This window comes from Physeter macrocephalus, chromosome 14 (assembly GCF_002837175.3).
Source record: "Physeter macrocephalus isolate SW-GA chromosome 14, ASM283717v5, whole genome shotgun sequence".
Lineage (NCBI taxonomy): Eukaryota > Metazoa > Chordata > Mammalia > Artiodactyla > Physeteridae > Physeter > Physeter macrocephalus.
Window position 1 is genome coordinate 68,508,370 of NC_041227.1, and position 22,484 is coordinate 68,530,853.

At 37.9% G+C, this 22,484-nt stretch overlaps 1 protein-coding gene across 12 annotated transcripts in view; it reads left to right on the forward strand.

Moving 5' to 3' along the window:
• The window catches only part of TPST1 (tyrosylprotein sulfotransferase 1), a 185,309-nt gene that overhangs the window by 106,752 nt on the left and 56,073 nt on the right, over positions 1 to 22,484 (forward strand). For 11 of the 12 annotated variants that reach the window (XM_007106745.3, XM_007106744.3, XM_055089719.1 and 8 more), the window contains exon 3: positions 13,502 to 13,700. In XM_007106745.3, the coding sequence (XP_007106807.2) occupies positions 13,502 to 13,700 (199 nt within the window). Of the gene's footprint in view, positions 1 to 13,297; positions 13,355 to 13,501; positions 13,701 to 22,484 lie in introns of those variants that run through there. The other variant, XM_028500103.2, reaches the window with a different exon arrangement.

The window sequence follows — 22,484 nt, forward strand, 5'->3', positions numbered from 1 at the left end:
ACTGAGGCTTGATTTGTGACCCAAGATGTGATCTATCCTGGAGAATGTTCCGTGCACACTTGAGAAGAAAGTGTAATCTGTTGTTTTTGGAAGGAATGTCCTATAAATATCAATTAAATCTATCTGGTCTATTGTGTCAGTTAAAGCTTCTGTTTCCTTATTTATTTTCATTTTGGATGATCTGTCCATTGGTGTAAGTGAGGTGTTAAAGTCCCCCATTATTACTGTGTTACTGTTGATTTCCTCTTTTACAGCGGTTAGCTGTTGCCTTATGTATTAAGGTGCTCCTGTGTTGGGTACATATATATTTATAATTGTTATATCTTCTTGGATGGACCCCTTGATCATTATGTAGTGTCTTTCCTTGTCTCTCGTAACATTCTTTATTTTAAAATCTATTGTATCTGGTATGAGTATTGCTACTCCAGCTCTCTTTTGATTTCCATGTGCATGGAATATCTTTTTCCATCCCCTCAGTTTCAGTCTGTATGTGTCCCTAGGTCTGAAGTGGGTCTCTTGTAGACAGCATATATATGGGTCTTGTTTTTGTATCCATTCAGCCAGTCTGTGTCTTTTGGTGGGAGCATTTAATCCATTTACATTTAAGGTAATTATCGATATGTATGGTCCTATTACCATTTACTGAATTGTTTCGGGGCACGACCCCGTGTCCCCTGCATCGGCAGGCGGACTCTCAACCACTGCGCCACCAGGGAAGCCCGGTTTTTATTCTTTAATTTGTTAATATGGTGTATCACCTAGATTGATTTGCGTATATTGAAGAATTCTTGCATCCCTGGGATAAATCCCACTTGATCATGGTGTATGATCCTTTTAATGTGTTGTTGGATTCTGTTTGCTAGTATTTTGTTGAGGATTTTTGCATCTATATTCATGAGTGGTAATGGTCTGTAATTTTTTTTTTTTTCGTAGTATCTTTGTCTGGTTTTGGTATCAGGGTGATGGTGGCCTCATAGAATGATTGTTTATTTGAGATTTTTCTTGTTTCTTGAGGTAGGCTTGTATAGCTATAAACTTCCCTATTAGAACGGCTTTTGCTGCATCCCATAGGTTTTGGATCGTCGTGTTTTCATTGTCATTTTTCTCTAGGTATTTTTTGATTTCCTCTTTGGTTTCTTCAGTGATCTCTTGGTTATTCAGCAATGTAGTGTTTAGCCTCCATGTGTTTGTGTTTTTTACGGTTTTTTCCATGTAATTCATTTCTAATCTCATAGCGTTGTGGTCAGAAAAGATGCTTGATATGATTTCAATTTTCTTAAATTTACTGAGGCTTGATTTGTGACCTGTTTTCCCCAGTCCTGTCGAAGTCCTGCAGTCAAATCCCACTAGGCTTCAAAGTCTGATTCTCTAGGAATTCCTCCTCCTGTTGCCGGACCCCTAGGTTGGGAAGCCTGACGTGGGGCTCGGAACCTTCACTCCAGCCGGTGGACTTTTGTGGTATAAGTGTTCTCCAGTCTGTGAGTCACCCACCCTGCAGTTATGGGATTTGATTTTACTGTGATTACGCCCCTCCTTATGTCTCTTTGTGGCTTCTCCTTTGTCTTTGGATGTGGGGTATCTTCTTTGGTGAGTTCCAGTGTCTTCCTGTCAGTGATTGTCCAGCAGCTAGTTGTGATTCTGGTGTTCTCACAAGAGGGAGTGAGAGCACTTCCTTCTACTCCGCCATCTTGGTTCATCCTCTCCCTTATGGTTTGAACTTTGTGTTTTGTAAAGAAATCTTTCCTTACCCTAAGGTCAAAAATAGTCTCCCATATTTTTTCCTAAAACTTGAAAAATTTTCCTTTCATGTTAATCAATGTGGAATTTATTGATCAATATGAAATTTATTTTTTGTGTGTGAGGGTACAGATCCATCTTTAATTTTTTTCCATATGGATGTCCGGTTCCCCAGAGCTGTTTATGGAATAGTCTCTTTTTCCCTAGCCACCTGCAGTACCTGCTAGGTTAAATATTAAGTTTCCATATATGCATTTTTCTGTTAGTGAAATATAACGTAGTTATACTCTATTTTAATTACTATAGTTTTATGAAATGTCTTAATATCCAGTAGGGCAAGCCTCCTGCTTAGTTCTTCTCTAGGAGTGTCTTGGCTATTTTTAGCCCTTTATTCCTCAGTTTTCTATTTAAGCATGATTTATTAATGATTAAATTTACATTGAATTTGTAGGTAATTTTGAGAAGGATAGCTATCATTATATCAATATTAAGCCTTCCTATCCATAACACAGTATACTTCTCAATTTATTTAGGTCTTCAACATCTTTTGATGATATTTTATTATGTTCTTCATAAAAGTCTTGTACTTCTTTTGATTAATTAATTTTGAGTGCCTTTTTGTTGTTAATGTGAATAATATGGGTTTTTTCAAATAATTTTTTGTTTGTTTTTGGCCGTACTGCATGGCTTGTGGGATCTTAGTTCCCCCACCAGGGATTGAACCCCGCCCCCCGCAGTGAAAGCTCCAAGTCCTGACCACTGGACTGCCAGAGAATTCCCCTATATAATTTGTTGTTTTTAAAGTCTCTGTTAGTTGCTATTGTATCAAAATACAAAATGTTTTGTGGTTTTGTTTAGGCTAGGACTTATAATAACAAGCAACCTTGTTTTAAAGCAATGGTTCTCAACTGGGGCCATTTTGCTCTCCTGGGGGACATTTCACAATGTCTGGAAATATTTTTGGTTGTCACAATGGTGGGGTGGTTGCACTGCTGGCATTTAATAGGTAGAGACCAGTGATGTTGCTAAACAACCTGCAATGCACAGGACAAGCCCCACAACAAAGAATTTATCCAACTTAAAATGTAAATAGTGCCAAGGCTGAGAAACCTTAAGATAAGTTTTTTCTTTATTGTGAAAATTTTCAAGTACAAAAATATTCAAAAGTATAGTATATGTATGACCACCAACAATGATCAATATAGGTCAACAGTGTTTCATTTAACTTTCTCCCTTCCCCTACTCTTGAATTATTTTAAAGCAAATCCAGGACATTATATCATTCCATCTTTTATTTTTTTAATTTTTGGCCTTGCCGCATGGCTTGCAGGATCTTAGTTCCTCAACCAGGGATTGAACCCGGGCCATTGGCAGTGAGCCCACAGAGTCCTAACCACTGGACCACCAGGGAATTCCCCATTCCATCTTTTAAAAAAATAATTAAATGAATCATTTATTTCATTAAAAGTAGACATTAACAGTTTTAAATCAGACATTTACAAAAAAAAATTCTGATTGTAATCTACGTTAAAATTAGCTCCTGCAAAGACATATTCAGTGAGTAAGATAGTTAAGATTTTGGTTTCTTACTGAGATAGTCCTGGGTTTGAATCCCAGCTCTGCCTCTTATAAGCAAAGTAGTATGAGCCTACATAAGTCACTCTGTCACTTTGAGTCTTGGCTTATTTCTCATTTAAAAGGCTGCATTTAAGAAAAAATCTGGAGCCATTCTTAGAAAGGATACAGATGAAGTACGTAGGGCAAGGTCTGGAAGGGTCCCAAGACAGAAGCTTCTGGCCCCATGAAACAAGGGTGCTCCATCCTCCTGACATGTGGATATGTTCACCAACCTGGAAGCTCCTCAAAATGTAGTGACTTTAGTGTTTGCTTAAAATAGCAAACATGTATTTTATCATAGTTTCGGTGGGTTGGGAATATGGGCTTGTCTTAGCTGAGTCTCCTAGCTCAGAATCTCTTACAGGCTTCAATCAAGGCTTAACTGGTAGGGGACTGTTTGCCAGCTCATGTGGTTTTGGGCAGGATTCAGTTCCTCATGGGTGTTGGATGGAGGGCCTCACTTCCTTGCCATGAAGCTTTCTCTGTATGGCTAGTCACAACACAGCAGCTGACTTAATCAGAGCAAGCAAATGAGAAGAGCCAGGGAAAGTGAGCAAGACGGAATTCACATCTTCTTAACCTAATCTTCAGGTGACATCCTATGACTTCTGCCATATGCATTAGAAGCAAGTCCCTAGGTCTAGCTACAATCAAGGGGAGGAGATTACATAAAGAAATACAGGATTTGGGAATCTTGGGTACCATTTTATTTTTTAATTTATTTTATTTATTTATTATTATTTTTAATATTTTATTTATTTACTTATTTGGTTGTACTAGGTCTTAGTTGTGTTTTTCCAGCTCCTTAGTTGTGGCTGGTGGGTTCCTTAGTTGCAGTTTGCCAGCTTCTTCGTTGTGGCATGTGAACTCTTAGTTGTGGCATGCATGTGAGATCTAGTTCCCTGACGAGGGATCGAACCTGGGCCCCCTGCATTGGGAGCGTGGAGTCTTAACCACTCTGCCACCAGGGAAGTCCCTCTTGGGTACCATTTTAGAAGCAGCCAATCAGTCTGCTCTCAGGCTGCCAATGACTCATATGCAAAATACATTTCCCCCCTCCCCATGTCCCAAAATTCTCATCCTATTACAAGCTCAAAGTCCTTCATCTTGTCATCTAAATCAGGTCTAGTTGTGGATGGAGCTTCTGGGTGTAGTTTCTTAAATATATGTCCTTGAATAGAAAAGATCTGTAGCACTAAAGATACAAGTTATGTCCCCACCCCACCCCCAATGCCAGTATACAGTGATGGAACAGGCATAGGACAATAGACATTTAAAATGAAGGCAAATAGGGGGAAGAAAAAGGTGTCATTGGTTCATATCAATTCTGAAATCCATCTGGGAAAATATTAGACATTCTTTGATCAGGTCTCAGTCAAATGTAAGTAATTCAGGAATTATTTTCCATGTCTCTCAGCTCTGCCCTTTGGGCTCTTGAATGATCCTTCCTTTTTCCTGAAAGGTAGCACATATTTTGTAGCTATGTAGTTTTATCTGTCTAATTCCTGCCAGAAGAATTTTGGGAATCCAGTGTCTTTCCATTTCGTACTGTTTCTGTCCCTTTCAGTCCAAGTTGGCAATGTTGCTGCTGATAAACTTCTTAAAAACGTTGTGGGTCCTCTGTAAATCTCACTGGGGTTCATTCCATTTGGATAATAATTTTACCCACAAATCTCTTTGAGATAAACTGTTCTTTGCTTTGGGCTCCTGCTGAGATGGCTAAGGGACAATGTGCTTAAGCTTCCTAGAGGCCTTATTGTTAAATTGAGAGGATCTGTGAGGCACACCCTTAATTTGTTTAAAGGACTTTGTGTGACTGAATTATTGGGAGCCATTTAGGAGCAGCCTACCACAGAGGTTAATTTATCTAATTGAAGTAGTTATATGACTTTTTTTCCTCCTTTTAAGCTACTAATGTAAGTTACATTCATAGATTTTGTAATGTTGATTTAACCTTGAATTTCTGGAAAAACTCCAAGTTAGTGGAGCACTAATTATCATCCAATAATTAGTGCTGGATGTGATATGCTAACTTTTGGTTTAGGATTTTTATATATATTTCATGAGTGATACCTGTAATTTTTATTATTCCTATACTCTATGTCTGGTTTTGATAGGGCTAGAGTAGGATAGTTACACAGGTAGTTTTAGAAATCCCACTAGGGGATTATAGATAGAGAGGGAGCCTTAGGGAACTTTGGGAGACCACTGTAAGTTTTTGTCTTGTTTTATTTTTGAGACCACTGTAAGTTAATCAATTCTGAAATCCATCTGGGAAAATATTAGACATTCTTTGATCAGGTCTCAGTCAAATGTAAGTAATTCAGGAATTATTTTCCATGTCTCTCAGCTCTGCCCTTTGGGCTCTTGAGTGATCCTTCCTTTTTCCTGAAAGATAGCACATATTTTGTAGCTATGTAGTTTTATCTGTCTAATTCCTGCCAGAAGAATTTTGGGGATCCAGTGTCTTTCCATTTTGTACTGTTTCTGTCCCTTTCAGTCCAAGTTGGCAATGTTGCTGCTGATAAACTTCTTAAAAACGTTGTGGGTCCTCTGTAAATCTCACTGGGGTTCATTCCATTTGGATAATAATTTTACCCACAAATCTCTTTGAGATAAACTGTTCTTTGCTTTGGGCTCCTGCTGAGATGGCTAAGGGACAATGTGCTTAAGCTTCCTAGAGGCCTTATTGTTAAATTGAGAGGATCTGTGAGGCACACCCTTAATTTGTTTAAAGGACTTTGTGTGACTGAATTATTGGGAGCCATTTAGGAGCAGCCTACCACAGAGGTTAATTTATCTAATTGAAGTAGTTATATGACTTTTTTTCCTCCTTTTAAGCTACTAATGTAAGTTACATTCATAGATTTTGTAATGTTGATTTAACCTTGAATTTCTGGAAAAACTCCAAGTTAGTGGAGCACTAATTATCATCCAATAATTAGTGCTGGATGTGATATGCTAACTTTTGGTTTAGGATTTTTATATATATTTCATGAGTGATACCTGTAATTTTTATTATTCCTATACTCTATGTCTGGTTTTGATAGGGCTAGAGTAGGATAGTTACACAGGTAGTTTTAGAAATCCCACTAGGGGATTATAGATAGAGAGGGAGCCTTAGGGAACTTTGGGAGACCACTGTAAGTTTTTGTCTTGTTTTATTTTTGAGACCACTGTAAGTTAATGGTTGAGTCCAGCAAGATAATATCCTTAGGACCAAGGACAGGAATGTAAGGGAAAGGTGACATTCCAAAGTAGACGACCCTCATTATAGTGAAATCTGTGATGATTTAACATATTTTAGTATATGTTACCACCCTTCTGCTGATTTGAATAAACACCATGATAGTCCTAGTTTGACCTTATAGGATCAAACATTCTCTTGCCTGATGAGAAGGAGGAGCTAATGATGTAAGCCTAACCTCTACTCAAAGAATGAGGAAGAAGGTCGTCCTCTCCCCCTCCCCACTTTCCTTTGACTATAAAAATGTAGCCCGCTTAATTCTCGGGGCAGAACCCCCTTGCCTGCCTGCTTGTATCCCTCGCAAGCGTCCTATATTAATAAAGCTACACCTTGCCTATCACTTTGCCTCTTGCTGAATTCCTTCTGCGCTGAGACATAAAGAACCTGAGCCTTCTGACACCATGTTAGTGATTCTAATTAAAAGACCGCGGCTTCAAGTCCCAATCTGGGTTTTGGCTGGGTTCGTGTCCCAGCCTGTGGGTTTAAGTCCCAATCTGAGGTATGCAGTTTCAGTTTTGTTACATAGTTATGCTGGCCTTATAAATTACTTAGAGAGTGTTCCCTCCTGTTCTGTGCATCTTTTGATTGTCTTTTCCCTCAATATTGGATCACATTTTCTTGGTTCTCTGTATCTGAGTATTTTTGGAGTTATGTTTTGAGGCTCTGAGTCCTGCTAGAATCCTCTGGTGAATGAAGATTTTTTTGTTGTGGTGGGTAATCAAGCTGGTTAGTTTCTAAACCACAAGTTTGTATCTCCTTCTGTGAACAGTGTTTCCAGTATCAGTTTAGTTTTCAGACTTTGCTGTGCTGCTTTGGGTTTTTCTCATTCACGAATCATTTATGAGTTTGGAGTGTTGGTGGCAGTTTATTTCATAGTTTAATTCTCAAAGCCTTTGCTGTGCTTCCTTCAGTCTCTCCCAGGTGTGAGTTGGAAGTTGTGCTGATTCATATGCAAAATTATGGGAAATGTTCTCTGGCTCTCTCTTTTTTATTTTCAGTTTATTTTTTTCTTTTTATATAATATCTTTTTAACAAAGTTCACTTTTTTTTTAACATCTTTATTGGAGTATAATTGCTTTACAGTGGTGTGTCTCTCTCACTTTGTCACAGCTTACCCTTCCCCCTCCCCATGTCCTCAAGTCCATTCTCTAGTAGCCCTGTGTCTTTATTCCCGTCTTGTCTGGCTCTCTCTTTCCCTTGATTTCTCCCTAACACTCCCTGGCTCCCAGAGGCTACATTTCTTGTTATTCTGGCCAGAAGTATGGCTTTCACTCAGCGTTTTAGCTGCCTGCACCATCACTATGCATTTCTGCATGCTGGGTGCCACCATTAGGGCAAAGAGGTGAGAGAAAACTGTCAACAATAATGAGGATGTTTCTTATAATATTCTTTAGACTCCAGTGGTCCCTTTTCCCAGTTATTTTTTGCCTAAAAGATGGGGTTTTGTTCAGTTTTTGCTGCTTGCATTTGTGCATAGTATGGACTTAGGATTTTAATTTTATTCTAAGATTTATTTGAAAAAGTCTTTAATTTTTGGAAGATTATTTTTGTTCTATTCAGTCTGGGTTGGCAGTAATTTTCTTAGTACTTTGAAGGTATTATTCCACTGTCCACTAGTTGTAGTTGTTGTTGTTGAGAAATCTGCTGTCAGTCTAATTGTCAGTCCCTTTTCTATATGCCAGTTGGCGTTCATCTTTTGTGTTCTTTGTTTTTACTTTAACAATCCCTGCTTCCACTGTAGGGGGCATGGGTTCAATCCCTGGTCCAGGAACTAAGATCCCACATGCCATGTAGCCAAAAAGAAAAGACCCTTTTTGGGACTTCCCTGGTGGTCCAGTGGTTAAGGCTCTGTGCTCCCAGTGCAGGGGGCATGGGTTCAATCCCTGGTTGGAGAACTAAGATCCTGCATGCTGTGTAGCCAAAAAGAAAAGACCCTTTTTGGGACTTCCCTGGTGGTCCAGTGGTTAAGGCTCTGTGCTCCCAGTGCAGGGGGCATGGGTTCAATCCCTGGTTGGAGAACTAAGATCCTGCATGCTGCATGGCATGGCCAAAAAAACAAACAAACAAAAAAACCCACTTTGTGACATAGAAATTTGAATTCTATATGATTTTCATGTGTTTAAAGTATTATTCTTTTGATTTTTTAAAAAAACATTTAAAAATGTAAAGCCACTCTTAGCTTGAAGGCCAGACAAAAACAGGCAGTAGGACTGGATTTGGCCTGTGACCCATAGATTACTAATCTTTACCTTAGCTACTTGGTAACTTACGCTGACTCATGTCACACCCTAGGAGAGGAATGACCTAGTTCTGTCATCTGCATTGCCATAATATGGTTTCTAACCTCTGTCATCACATTTATCATGCTGCATATTAATCATGTGTATGCTTATCTCTCTTACTAGACTCTGAGCTTCTTGAGAGGAAGGCCATGACCTAGTCATGTCATCTTTGCATACTTAGTATCTAATGACCTGACCCCTGGTGGGTGTTCAAAAAATATTTAATATAAATTTTATGCTCAATCAATATAAAATGCCATTACTGCTGCCTTAAAGAGAAATACCTGATTGATACGCAGTACACCTTCCCAAGTTCTTCCCCCTAAGGAGTCCATGGCAACTGCATTTGCTACTAGTGAATTTTGTGACTCAGTGGTTACATCACAAAAAGCCTTTTCATTTTAGAATTCTATCTCTTTCAGAGAAGAGATGGTTGTACTTTATCTTTAAATCAATCATCATGATAAATAATGGCTTTCATTTTTCTTCTGAACTGGTGCTATATTCTGGATGCAAAAATAATACTAGCTATTGTTTACTGAGCACATACTACATTTCAGTCTCTTAGTCAACTCTAATTTTCCTTTAGACTTTTGGTAACTTCCTTACTACTATCAATTTACCTCTTTTCCTTTGTTCCCTACATCTGAAACAAAACTAAGCAACAATACTTATGCTTTTCCTCCATGCTATTGTAATGAATGAAAACACGGTCCATTCAGTCCTTCAAGTCAAATACGAATTCATCTAGACTCCTTTCTCTCCTCCCCATATCTAATTGGCCACTAAGTCTGATCAATTAAAAACAAATCTATGGGGTCTTCCCAGGTGGCACAGCAGTTAAGAATACACCTGCCAATGCAGGGGACACGGGTTCAAGCCCTGGTCCGGGAAGATCCCACATGCTGCGGAGCAACTAAGCCCATGTGCCACAACTACTGAGCCCACATGCCTAGAGCCCGTGCTCCACAACAAGAGAAGCCACTGCAATGAGAAGCCCACGTACCGCAATGAAGAGTAGCCCCCGCTCGCCACAACTACTAGAGAAAGCCCACGCGCAGCAACGAAGACCCAATGTAGCCAAAAATAAATAAATAAATTTATTTTTTAAAAAAACAAATCGATGGAGGTTTTTTCTTTCCATCTCTATGTCATTTGCTGTAGTTGAAGCTTTAATCATTTCTCAATTCTTTCAATGTATAGTTGAACGTCTTTACTGGTTTTTCTGACGCTGGTTACCCCATCCTTCAATCTACTCTTCCCACAGTTTTCAACATTGAATGCAGATAAGAACAATCTAGTCTTGTCAGTCCTGTGATTAAAACCCTTCTATCATTCCCAACTTCCCAGTCACGACATACGAGACCCTATGTGTGACTTCAGTGCTTAACACAGATATGTTTCAGAATTCAAAATTTTTGGATTCTAGAAAGGTCATATGATGTACATAACACATATTATATAACATCATCTGTTTGTTCTGGGTCAACACTCTGTAATCAAGGATATCAGTATTTCTGCATTAAAGAGTATGATTGTTTATGCCAAGAAGAATAAACACTTTAAATAGATTCCTATCAGTTCAGGTTATGTTTTGCTGCCACATGAGTTATAGGAAAACGTTTAGTTTTTGGATTTCAGAATTTGGGACAAGAGATTGTGACCCTCTAGATATCCAGTGGTCTGCTGGAGCTGGATTGCGCCAGCTACAGTGAACCCATTTTTGTGCATCTCTTCTCAACTCTGTGGTCAATGACATCATGTTGGTAGCTTGAAATCATCAGTAAATGCTACAAATTATGACCTTTCCCTTCTCAGAGATCAGGTTGTAAAGTGTTACCGGCACAGCCCTGTATATACCTATTACATGTGTAGTATGTTATCACTGTGGCAAAACCACTTAGTCTACGCAGTACAGAACAAGAGGCCAAGGTTTTCAGGGAAGCATAGAATGTAAAAATCAAGATGTGATTTGATGTCAATAGGACGGCAGTGAGAGAAATTGGATAAAACAGGTGCTTTGGAGTCAGACAGACATAGGTTCAAATTCTAACTCCATTATTTCAGACTGTGTGACTTTGGATAAATCACTTATGGGTCTCAGTTAACACAGTTGAAAAATAGGGACTGATAATATTTCTCTTAAGGTTGTTTCAAGGATTAAAGTAGATACCATATGCAAAGTACCTGACATAGAATGAACAGCAATTATTATTTTTTGTTTACTATAAAGCATTTTTTTCTCAAGATGTTTATCTCTGCAGATGTGACTCCCATTCTCTAACATTCTTAGTGCACCCACAGTAAATATCACGCAGTTCAGCACTTGGGTGTTCTCTAGTTATTTCATTTTTTTTAAATAAAGTATGTTTGGTTATATACCAGATATTTTTATTTTCTTTTTATTTATTTATTTGGCTATGTCGGATCTTAGTTGTGGCATGTGGGATCTTTCGTTGCAGTGCGTGGGCTCCTCTCTAGTTGTGGCACGCAGGCTCTCTAGTTGTGGCGCACAGGCTCCAGAGCGCATGGGTTCAGTAGTTGTGGTGCGTGGGCTTAGTTGCCCCACAGCATGTGGGATCTTAGTTCCCTGACCAGGGATCGGACCCACGTCCCCTGCATTGGAAGGTGGATTCTGAACCACTGGACCACCAGGGAAGTCCCTAGTTATTTCATCTTGTGGCAGTTGATCTCCTTATTAATATATGATCCTTAACCTCTTGTGCATGTTTGTATAAACTAAATTTGTAGGGTTTTTTTTCCCCATGAAAAGCTTTTACTCATTAGTTTAATAAACATTTATTGGGCATCTGTTATATGTTAATATGCTAGATACTGGTGATCGTGAAATTAATAAAACATAGACCTTCCTAATAGTCTGGTGGAGGGATAGATAGTTGGGCAAGGAAGCCAACTACTTAAATGCAGGGACATTAGGAGGCTTTTTTAGTAATCTGGGTGAGAAATGATGGTGACATGAACTAAGGTTAGTGGCAGTAAGACTGGAGGAGAGATTTTCCTACTCAAAGATAGAGTCTCTAGAACTGGATAACTTGGGAGTGATCTTGCTTTCTCCCTGTCCCATCTGAGATCTCTGGTTTTGCCTTGTAGATAGGTTGTGGTGCCATTTATCAAGATAAAATGTATATGAAGAGGAGTAGATTTTGAGCAGAAGTTGATGGGTCCAGTTTTGGACCATCTTAGTTTTTGGGTGTGTGCAGGGTATATGGATAGGGTAACCATATAATTCATCATACAAACGAACATTTGTGGGTGTGAGTGGGATGTGCTGTTCATAATTAAGCTGGGGGCAGTCGGTATAAACTGGACCTGTCCTGGACAAACCAGGATGTTCTTTACTAAGGAAAGAGTGGGGTCTACTGTTTGTTGTGGTGTGCATGCTTCTCATTGTGGTGGCTTCTCTTGTTGTGGAGCACAGGCTCTAGGCGTGTGGGCTTAGTAGTTGTGGCACGGCAGGCTCAGTAGTTGTGGCTCGCGGGCTCTAGAGCGCAGGCTCAGTAGTTGTGGCACACGGGCTTAGTTGCTCCGCGGCATGTGGGATCTTCCCAGACCAGGGATCGAGCCCGTGTTCCGTGCATTGGCAGGCGGATTCTTAACCACTGCGCCACCAGGGAAGTCCTCTCTTGTGTATTTTTTTAAGGAGTGGAGCCCCTTTGAGGGATTCTTCATCAGATAATGGTTATCTGCAGCAAGAGATCGAAAACAAAGAAAAAGGTCTTTTTAACCTTTTATTAGAATAACTGTGTTTGAATGACTTCTAGTGTATCATGATATAAAACTCTCTTACGCACTTTTGTTTGATAGTCATTTGGCCAAAATCTGCTAGTTCAGATCCAATTTCAATTTAGATGTCATTTTAGATTATATTTTACCTTAAGATTATGATTTATTTAGTCAAATATAGTGTCACTATAAGCTTAAAGTAAATTTCTAGGTCAAGAGGTAGAACACATTTATTTTGTAATATCGAAAGTCATAAACAGCACTCCTTTTTCTTCCTTAGAAAATAGAGTTCTTTAGGAAATCAACAGAAAAATAGGACAAATGAATATTTTGCAGTCTTAGTGGATTATGGTTGACTATTTTCTCCCCAATATTTTATTATGAAAAATTTCAAACATACAAAGAACTGAAAGAATTATACCCACTAGCTACAATTAACATTTTGCTATATTTGCTTTATCTCATAATCTGTCCATCTTTCTGTTCCTCTAGTCATCATTCATCAAGCCATCTTATTTACTTGTGGTTTTTATTTTTATGTATTTCAAGTAAGTTGACCAGCTGTTTTTCTAAGCAGTCTTATCTTTGTTATGTTTTTCTGAATGTTGTAATTAAAGTGTCAATACATTCTGTGCAGTTGTTTTCAGCTGACCGTTTTTCCTATTTCTAGGAATCTGAGGTTGCCAATAATTGCTGTCAGATTGAGAACATTTAAAAAAAAAGTCTAGTAAGTAATGTCAAGCCTGAAAAATGCACTCTTTCTCAATAGCTTTTATAATCTGGAGACTTGTAATTTTTAAAGTCATCAAAAATAATTTCCAGTACTGTTTTCAGTATTCTAAATACATGTTTATTTACATTATATTGTTTTCAGAGTGGAGAGATCTACAGACCAAGTCATCAAGCCAGTCAATGTGGGAGCTCTATCAAAATGGGTTGGGAAGATACCTCCAGATGTTTTACAAGACATGGCAGTGATTGCACCCATGCTTGCCAAACTTGGATATGACCCGTATGCCAATCCACCTAACTATGGAAAACCTGATCCCAAAATCCTTGAAAACACTAGAAGGGTAAGTGAGATTTTTAAAGTGAATTGAGAAAACTGGATATGGAATTTGGGTCCTAAAAAGTTTTTTCTTATTTTGTTCCTTGCTTTTTTTATGATCAGAAAATTATTTTAAATTAGAAAAATCCTATTTGTAAAATGTTTTATTATCAGAAATCTTCCACTGCATTTTAAGGATAACTGTGGCTCTTTCCAGGGACTATGGGGACAATTCTTTAATCTCTTTTTCCCAATTTCTAAGAATGGTGCTTACTGTTGGGGAGATTTATTCTCATAGATGATTATCATAAATTTGCATAAACACCAGAATTATTAGTGATCTCACTTACTTCTAGTTTCTTTTTACTTTGAATCTAATGGCTACTTTACGTTTAAACCTTTGTTTAGATGAGGCATGATTTCTTGATACTTGAAAACTAAACATTGGCTACATGAGAAGAATTATTACATAGGTACAATAAACAACCCTCTGATTGAGAGAAAGTTACTATTAGAGTGTAGTTACAACTACTTCTTTTATAAGTTATGTTCACATCTTTATAATCTTATTTGAGAAAAGCTGAAAACTCAAAAAAATCTGAATATATACCTTACCTGTATAATCTATTTCAAATCATACCTTAATGTATTGTTTTTTATTGTGGTAAAATTTAAATAACAAAATTTACCATTTTAACAATTTATAAGTGTACAGTCCAGTACATTCGTATTGTTGTAGAACTGTCACCACCATCCATCTCCAGGACTTTTTTCATCTTTCCAAACTGAAACTACATAATCATTACCCATTCCCCCTTCCTCCAGCCCCTGGCAACCACAATTCTACTTTCTGTCTATAGATGTGGTATTTTTTGAAACTACAGTTTAAATAAGACAACCGTGTTAGCGTAAGTTCACTGATAGGCTGTTGGATTTCAAGATTAAAATTCCTTGCCTTTCTCTGGTATTTTTTTTTAATGTCAGTTTCCTCTCCTCCCCACAACCTTATAATATATCATCTCTTTATTCTGTTTTTCTGTTGATACCTTTAATCGACAAACTTATATTTCATGAGGCTGATTTCCATGTGGATTTTTTACTCTTAGATATTACTTTTGTTTTCTTTTTTCAAGTCATTAGTGGCTATATACGAAGAGCTATTTTCTTATAAACCATCATATATGGAGGCAGATTTTTTAATTTTTAAAATCTTTATCCTTTTTATATTTTTCATACATACAAGCATTATTATAAAAATATAAACTTAGTTTATAAAACTTATAAAATTAAAAAGATAAGAGAATAAAATTCACCTATAATGTTACCGCCCAGACAAATACCATTTTTAGCATTTTGATGGATTTCTCTTTCTTCTTTGCATGTTGTTAAACAAAGGTAAGAATACTTGTCTTACATCTCACTTTTGCACACACACAATCTTGTATTCAGCCCTTTCCACTTAATATTCATGAGCATTTTCTCATTGTGCACATGCTTTTTAAACATAATTTTTCATGGTTGTATAAATCATTTTATGAGCAACCTTAAATCCTTTATGAAACACAGTAGTAAGTAAATGAATGAATGAACAAACAAATAAAATGTTTCCCTAGTATATGTTCTGTAATTTATTTTACCGTTTTTCTTTTGCTGTTTACAGTTTTCTGTTTGACAAATAGTGCTACAGTGAACATCTTTGCATATACTACATTTTAGTGGGGGGGTTTTTTAGGGCTAGACTAATGAAAGTGGAATTAAACCACGTCAAAATATCTGAAATTCTTTTAAGGTGCATGATATATGTTGATAAATTTTTTTTTTTATTCTTTTGAACTACCAGCATAATATAGGTAATTTTATTTTAGATTTTTGCTAATTTTAATAGGTTTCATTGATTAATATAATTGAACATTTTCCAGTTATTACCTATATGTATATATTCTTTTACGGAACATTTCTTAAGTTTGAAAAAGTTTTATATGTGTTAAAGTTTTGTGAATTACATTATGCTACAGGCGAAGTATACAGTGCATTATCATAGTCCTTTTTAATCTCTTGGTAATTGGTAATTCATAACTTTCTCCTTTGTACAATACTGAAATGGTTTTTATAAACCAAGGTACATGTGTAAGTGATATTTAGAGGTTCCCCAAGTAGTAGACATTATACTTTTCCTACATGTGAGTTGACCAGCTAGATTATTCTTGGCTTGCTTGAGTGGTTAAGTAGGGAAGAATGCTGTGGTTTGAATCCTTGTGACTAGAGAATTTGTTTCATACACATTTGTGGCTTTTGAAAGAGTTTCAAAATGCACACTGGAAAAAACCTCCCCATCATCTTTGTCTACCTCTAAAGTGACAAATAATTTTGAGGAAAAAAAGATAAAGTGTGAACTATAATTACATTTTTGAGCACTTTGTGATAATGCATACAAGCTGACATCCTTGTTTTGTGGCGTTGGACTATATATTTTCAGAGCTTTTTGCCTATAAAAACTCAGATGCTAATATATCCAGCATTGATGATCATGAAGTTTCATAAAGTAATGCTTAAAAAGTGATCTTCAGTTGTCAGCTGTGACATGAGATGGACTCCAGAGAAAGAAGGTGGCTGCGGAGATTGTGCCCTTTATTTATGGGATTGGAGTGGGGAAGAAATTCACATTTTGACTGGGAATAAAGAATCCAAAGCTCTAGGCCTAAAAATTCTAGTTTTCATACAATTTTGGGTAATCTAGAAGTACTGGTGTCTGAGTCAGTGTATTTTGGGGACATGTTGCCCAATTTTGAATAGAAAATCATGTGCTTCATGGTTGCTGTGACTCAGATGGTAAATTGGAAATGAAATGCTAACATATTCCATACCCTTTCCCACCATGGTCTCTAATCCCACAATTGTAGCACATTTTAGTAAGGAGTGCCCTCTAGGTTACATTCTAGCCATCTCCCTCCTCCATAGGTTTTTAATCTTTTTAGAGTTTTAGACCTTTGAGAATCTGATGAAATTTATGGATCCCTATCTGAGAAATGCAGATACATACATACACAGAATTTTACCCACAATTTCAGTGGATTCACAGATGCCCCTAAAGCCTATCAGATTAAGGACTTCTGTTTTATAGTTTCCTTAAGCTCATCCACTCATGTGATTTTGATTACAACCTATTTGCTGATGATCATAAATCTTTATCTCCTACTGGGTCTCTTTCCTGAGCCCTAGGCTCATTTTTTTCCACCTGCTTTCTGTATCTCTCCACTTGGATATTCACAAAGACCTCAAACTCAATGTCCAAATGAACTTATTGTCCACAGTTGTTCCTTGATAAGCAGAAGCTAGATGGATTGTTCACTAAACTGAGCAAGAATCTAGAATAGGGGTGGGATGAGGCTGTGTTTATCTATATTTGCATTGTCTATGAGCCAGTGAGCAGGTATGAGGAGCAGAGTCCTCAGGACACATGGGTCAAAAAGCCAAAAAGTTCAAAGACCTGGTTACTAAACCTGGAAAGTGAGCTGAAAAGCAGATCCAAGTGTGAATGGAATATCCAGTTGAAAACCAGACTAGACAGTACTAAAGAAGAGCAAATAGTCAAATGGAAAAGCACGTATCAGTGTGCAGAACCCACAGAGCAAACAAGAAGGAACTTGAGGGCCTCCCTGGTGGCGCAGTGGTTGCGCGTCCGCCTGCCGATGCAGGGGAACCGGGTTCGCGCCCCGGTATGGGAGGATCCCACATGCCGCGGAGCGGCTGGGCCCGTGGGCCATGGCCGCTGAGCCTGCGCGTCCGGAGCCTGTGCTCCGCAACGGGACAGGCCACAACAGAAAAAAAGAAGGAACTTGAATATTAATTAAGTGAGCAGGGAGGGGGAGTTGGGTTATATCCCTGAACCAAACAGTAAGAAGCTGCAGCAGTTAGAATTGACATTCTTGCATTAAAGGGAGAGCCTGTAATGCACACCTGTGTTTTCTAGTTCCTGTACCCATCAGAAACTGCTTCTCCCTGTTTTTCCTGTCTCCATACGTAGCATTCCTATTTGTCTAGTCATCAAAGTTAGTTAGGATTAACTAGCTTTGCAGATCACATGTAATTAATTGGTTACCAAGTCCCCTTGATTCTGCATTTGAAAATATCTTGATTCAGTCCTATTTCAGGTACCTTAATTCAGTTTCTCCTCATTTTTTACATGAATTATGGTTTATTCCCCTTTGTGTATGTGAGTGTGTTCAGTCATTCTTCTGCTACATTTTTAAAATATTCAATGAAAGTTATTTTTTAAAAGTTCAAATCTGAATGTATTATATCTGAATGTATCATTCCCTTGCGTAAACCTTGAATAGCTCCACTAGTACTATAGGATAGAGCCCAGACTTCTTAGAATGGCATGTACTTTTCAGGTCTTTGGAGATTTTCTGGTGATCTTTTTATTGTTTGTTTCTAGGTTAATTCCTTTACGGTTAGAGAACTACTCAGTGTGGTTTCAGTCCTTTGAAATATATTGAAAATTGCCTTATGGCCAGCATATGTTCTCACATGTCACTTGAGAGGATGTGTATTCTGCAGCTGTTGCAGAATTCTATAAATATCAATTAAGTCATGTTGTTTCATAGTGTTGCTCAAATCTTCTAATTCTTATTGATAGGGGGTGTCTAATTTTATCAATTTTGGAAAAAGATTTTTTATTTCCGTTAATTTTGCTTCATGTGTTTTGAATCAGTGTTATTAGGAGCAAACCCTTTTATATATTCTTGAGGAATTAACTCATCATTATGAAGTGTCTCTCATCATCTCTGATGCTTCTCTCTAGAGGTCTAGTTTGTCTGATGTAAACATAGCCACTTCGTTGTTTTTATGCATACAGTGTACATGGTATATTTTTTCCATCCTGTTACTCTTAATCTGTGTCTTTATATTTAAAGTATGTTGCTTATAAGTGGATATAGCTGGTCTTGTTTGTTAAACTCATAATCTCTGACTTTAAGTGGACTAGTTAAACTACTTACATGTAACATTATTACTCACCTGTTTGGGTTTAAATCTACCACTTTGCTGTTTGTTTTCTATTTGGATGTCTGTCTTTGTCCCTTTCTTTCTTTTTTCCTGCCTTCTTTTGCATCAGTCTAGTTTGTTTAAGTATTTCATTTTATCTCCACTATTGGCTCTTAGCTCCCCTTGTTAGCTATACCTCTTTTTTTATTTGTTTGTTTATGGTAGTTGCTCTCTGACAAGAGCTGCAAACTTTTCTGTGGGCCACAAATGGTCTTTTTCATCTTTTCTGAAGACTCAGATTTTCATCTGGAATAATTTCTTTTTACCCTGATGAAATTCTTTTATTTCTTATAGTAAGGGTATGCTGGCTACTAATTCTCTCAGCTTTTGTGTATCTAAAAATGTCATTATTTCTCCATTATATGAGAATATTTTGCTGAGTATAGAGTTCTAGGTTGACAGGTTTTGGGATTTCGTTTGTTTGTTTTACTTTCAGCACTCAGAATATGTTATTTTATTGGCTTTCATTGTTTTTATGGGAAGTCAACTAAAATTCTTATGAATCTAATAGTTTTTTGAGTTTTTTTGCCGGGGGGTGCTGCTAATAAGACTTCTCTTATCTCCAGTTTTTGGCAGTTTGACTAAGATGTGCCAAATTCACTGATCGTCTCTTTTGCCATCTCTAGTCTGGGCCTCAGGTTTGATTTGTTTTTAATTAACCTATCATTGAATTCATTGCTCCTTTCTTCTTCTGTGTCTGGTCTGCCATTAATCCCATCCAGTGACTTCATTTCAGATAGTTTATTTTTCAGTTCTAGAATTTCCGTTTCTCTGCTGGAATCCTCCATCTCTCCACCCATTCTGTTCATCTTTTCCTCTAAATTCTTATTTATTTATTCATTTATTTATTTTTGGCTGTGTTGGGTCTTCATTGCTGTGCGTGGGCTTTCTCTAGTTTTGGCTAGCGGGGGCTACTCTTCGTTGCGGTGTGCAGGCTTCTCATTGCTGTGGCTTCTCTTGTTGTGGCTCGTGGGCCCTAGAGCGCAGGCTCAATAGTTGTGGCGCGTGGGTTTACTTGCTCTGTGGCATGTGGGATCTTCCCGGACCAGGGATCGAACCTGCGTCCCCTGCATTGGCAGGTGGATTCTTAACCACTGTGCCACCAGGGAAGTCCCTAAATTCTTTTAACATATTTATAATAATTATTATAAAGTTCTTATACATGGGTCTCTCTTTTGTCCTTTTTTCTTAATTATGAGTTATACTTATTTGCTTCTTCACATGTCTTAGAAGTTTTGATTTCATACTGCACCTTTTGTATAAAAGAAGAGTAGAGAGTAACCTAGGTAATATTTTTGCTTTATTTTTCCCAGAGAGGGCATATTCTTTTTTCTGTCAGGCAGCTAGGGTAATTGGCTGATCATTCAAATTTCAGGGTGTCAGGCTGAGCTGTGGCTGAGCAGCAGTTTTAATTAGTTTACTTCTGGATTTAAATGAGATTATGGAGATTTGACCTTTAGGTCACCCAGAAGTGAGCTCCAGTGGCTAAGGCAGTACTTTATTACTGTATGAATCTGCATTCAGTTGGGGAAAGAGAGCTACTGTAAGTATTATAGGAGTGAGGGGTTTAATATGTTAATTATGGCTTACACAAATGTGGGAGAACTGGAGAACTGAGGGTCTGGAAAATTTTTATCATACACTGGACATTTTATATAAAAGAAGAATAGAGAATGAACTGATAAATCTGTCATAGGAAGATTAGGAAAATAGGCATTAATGATTTAAGCCTGAAGTGGGTGGAAAGCCAGAGTTTGCAGAGAAGCCCTCGAAACTGCATCTAGCTGTCAAAGTGGGACCTCAATAAGGGAGCCTAAGGAAGGACCTGTAAGGCATGCCATGGGGATGAAGTGGGAGCTTTAGGAGAGGTCTGTGGAAGCACTGCGTGTCTTGAGAATAATGGCTTCTGCTTCATTTCCATTTTATAAATCTATTTTATAAAAGAGAAAATCATATTTTCTCTTATTGGCAGCCTTCTACTCAGAACCACACAGGGCAGGGAATTATGGGAGACTTAATTTTCTGCCTTAGACAAAAGTAGTTGGTGGTACCAGTTGACCACGGACAGTCCAGCACAGTTCATCTCTTTGCCAGCCTGACATACATACATTCCCGTTTTAACCCTATTTAACTTCCAAATAAAGATAATGACATTGTACTTCCACCTTACATGATGCAATGATCCCTTACAAAACTAAAAGCATACTAACCATCTCCCCAAAAGAGGGGACACTGTGTTTCACATTGCACTTTATTCATTTCTGGGTGATATTTATTTACTCCCCTAGCTGAGTCACATTCCGTCTTTGATATCCTGAAACCTAAATACTGAGATATAGAGTCAGCCCTAAGTAACACACCTTATATTAGAGTGTATGGGAATGGGAAAGGGAGGGGGAAAAAAAGAAATAGTTAATCTACTCAGGTATATTCATAACAAAGCAAGAATATCTGTAACACTATTGTAGTCCTCATTTCTGCACCTGCCACATGATCATGGATGGTATTTGTAATTTCTTTCTTTCTCTAGCTATTTCGTATTCCGTTTGCCCTCACTAACCATGTTGGTTGTATGGTGACCCAAATCTTCATTCGAAAAGGGTGTGTGCCAATAATGGTCATGCCTATATTGTTTTGCTGTAATTTTCCATTAACTTTCCATTGTAAACAAGTGTAATAGAGGATCTTCTGGGTTCTAGGAAATGTCTCTCCTTCCTCCATTGTGTATTTTATTTATTTATTTTATTTTATTTTTGGCTGCCTTGGATCTTCGCCGCTGCACATGGGCCCTCTCTAGCTGCAGTGAGCGGGGGCCACTCCTTGCTGCAGTGTGCAGGCCTCTCACTGCGGTGGCCTCTCTTGTTGTGGAGCACAGGCTCTAGGCACATGGGCTTCAATAGTTGCGGCACGCAGGCTCAGTAGTTGTGGCACGCGGGCTTAGTTGCTCTGCAGGATGTGGGATCTTCCCAGACCAGGGATTGAACCCGTGTCCCCTGCATTGGCAGGAGGATTCCCAACCACTGCGCCACCAGGGAATCCCCCCTCCATTGTGTATTTTAAATCCCGTTTCCTAAGACTATACTTTCAGGGATCAACCAAGATTACTCTACCCAGCAAGCATCTCATTCAGATTCGACAGAGAAAACCTTTACAGACAAGCAAAAGCTAAGAGAACTCAGCACCACCAAACCAGCTTTACAACAAATGCTAAAGGAACTTCTCTAGGCAGGAAACACAAGAGAAGGAAAAGACCTACAATAACAAACCCCAAACAATTAAGAAAATGGTAATAGGAATATACATATCGATAATTACCTTAAATGTAAATGGATTAAATGCTCCAACCAAAAGATATAGACTGGCTGTATCAGGTATCTTTTCCGACCACAATGCTATGAGACTAGATATCAATTGCAGGAAAAAAATCTGTAAAAAATACAAACACTTGGAAGCTAAACAATACATTACTTAATAACCAAGAGATCACTGAAGAAATCAAAGAGGAAATAAAAAAATACCTAGAAGCAAATGACAATGAAAACACGACGACTCAAAACCTATGGGATGCCGCAAAAGCAGTTCTAAGAGGGAGGTTTATAGCAATACAATACTACCTTAAGAAACAAGAAACATCTCAAATAAACAACCTAACCTTACACCTAAAGCAATTAGAGAAAGAAGGACAAAAAAACCCCAAAGTTAGCAGAAGGAAAGAAATCATAAAGATCAGATCAGAAATAAATGAAAAAGAAGGAAACGATAG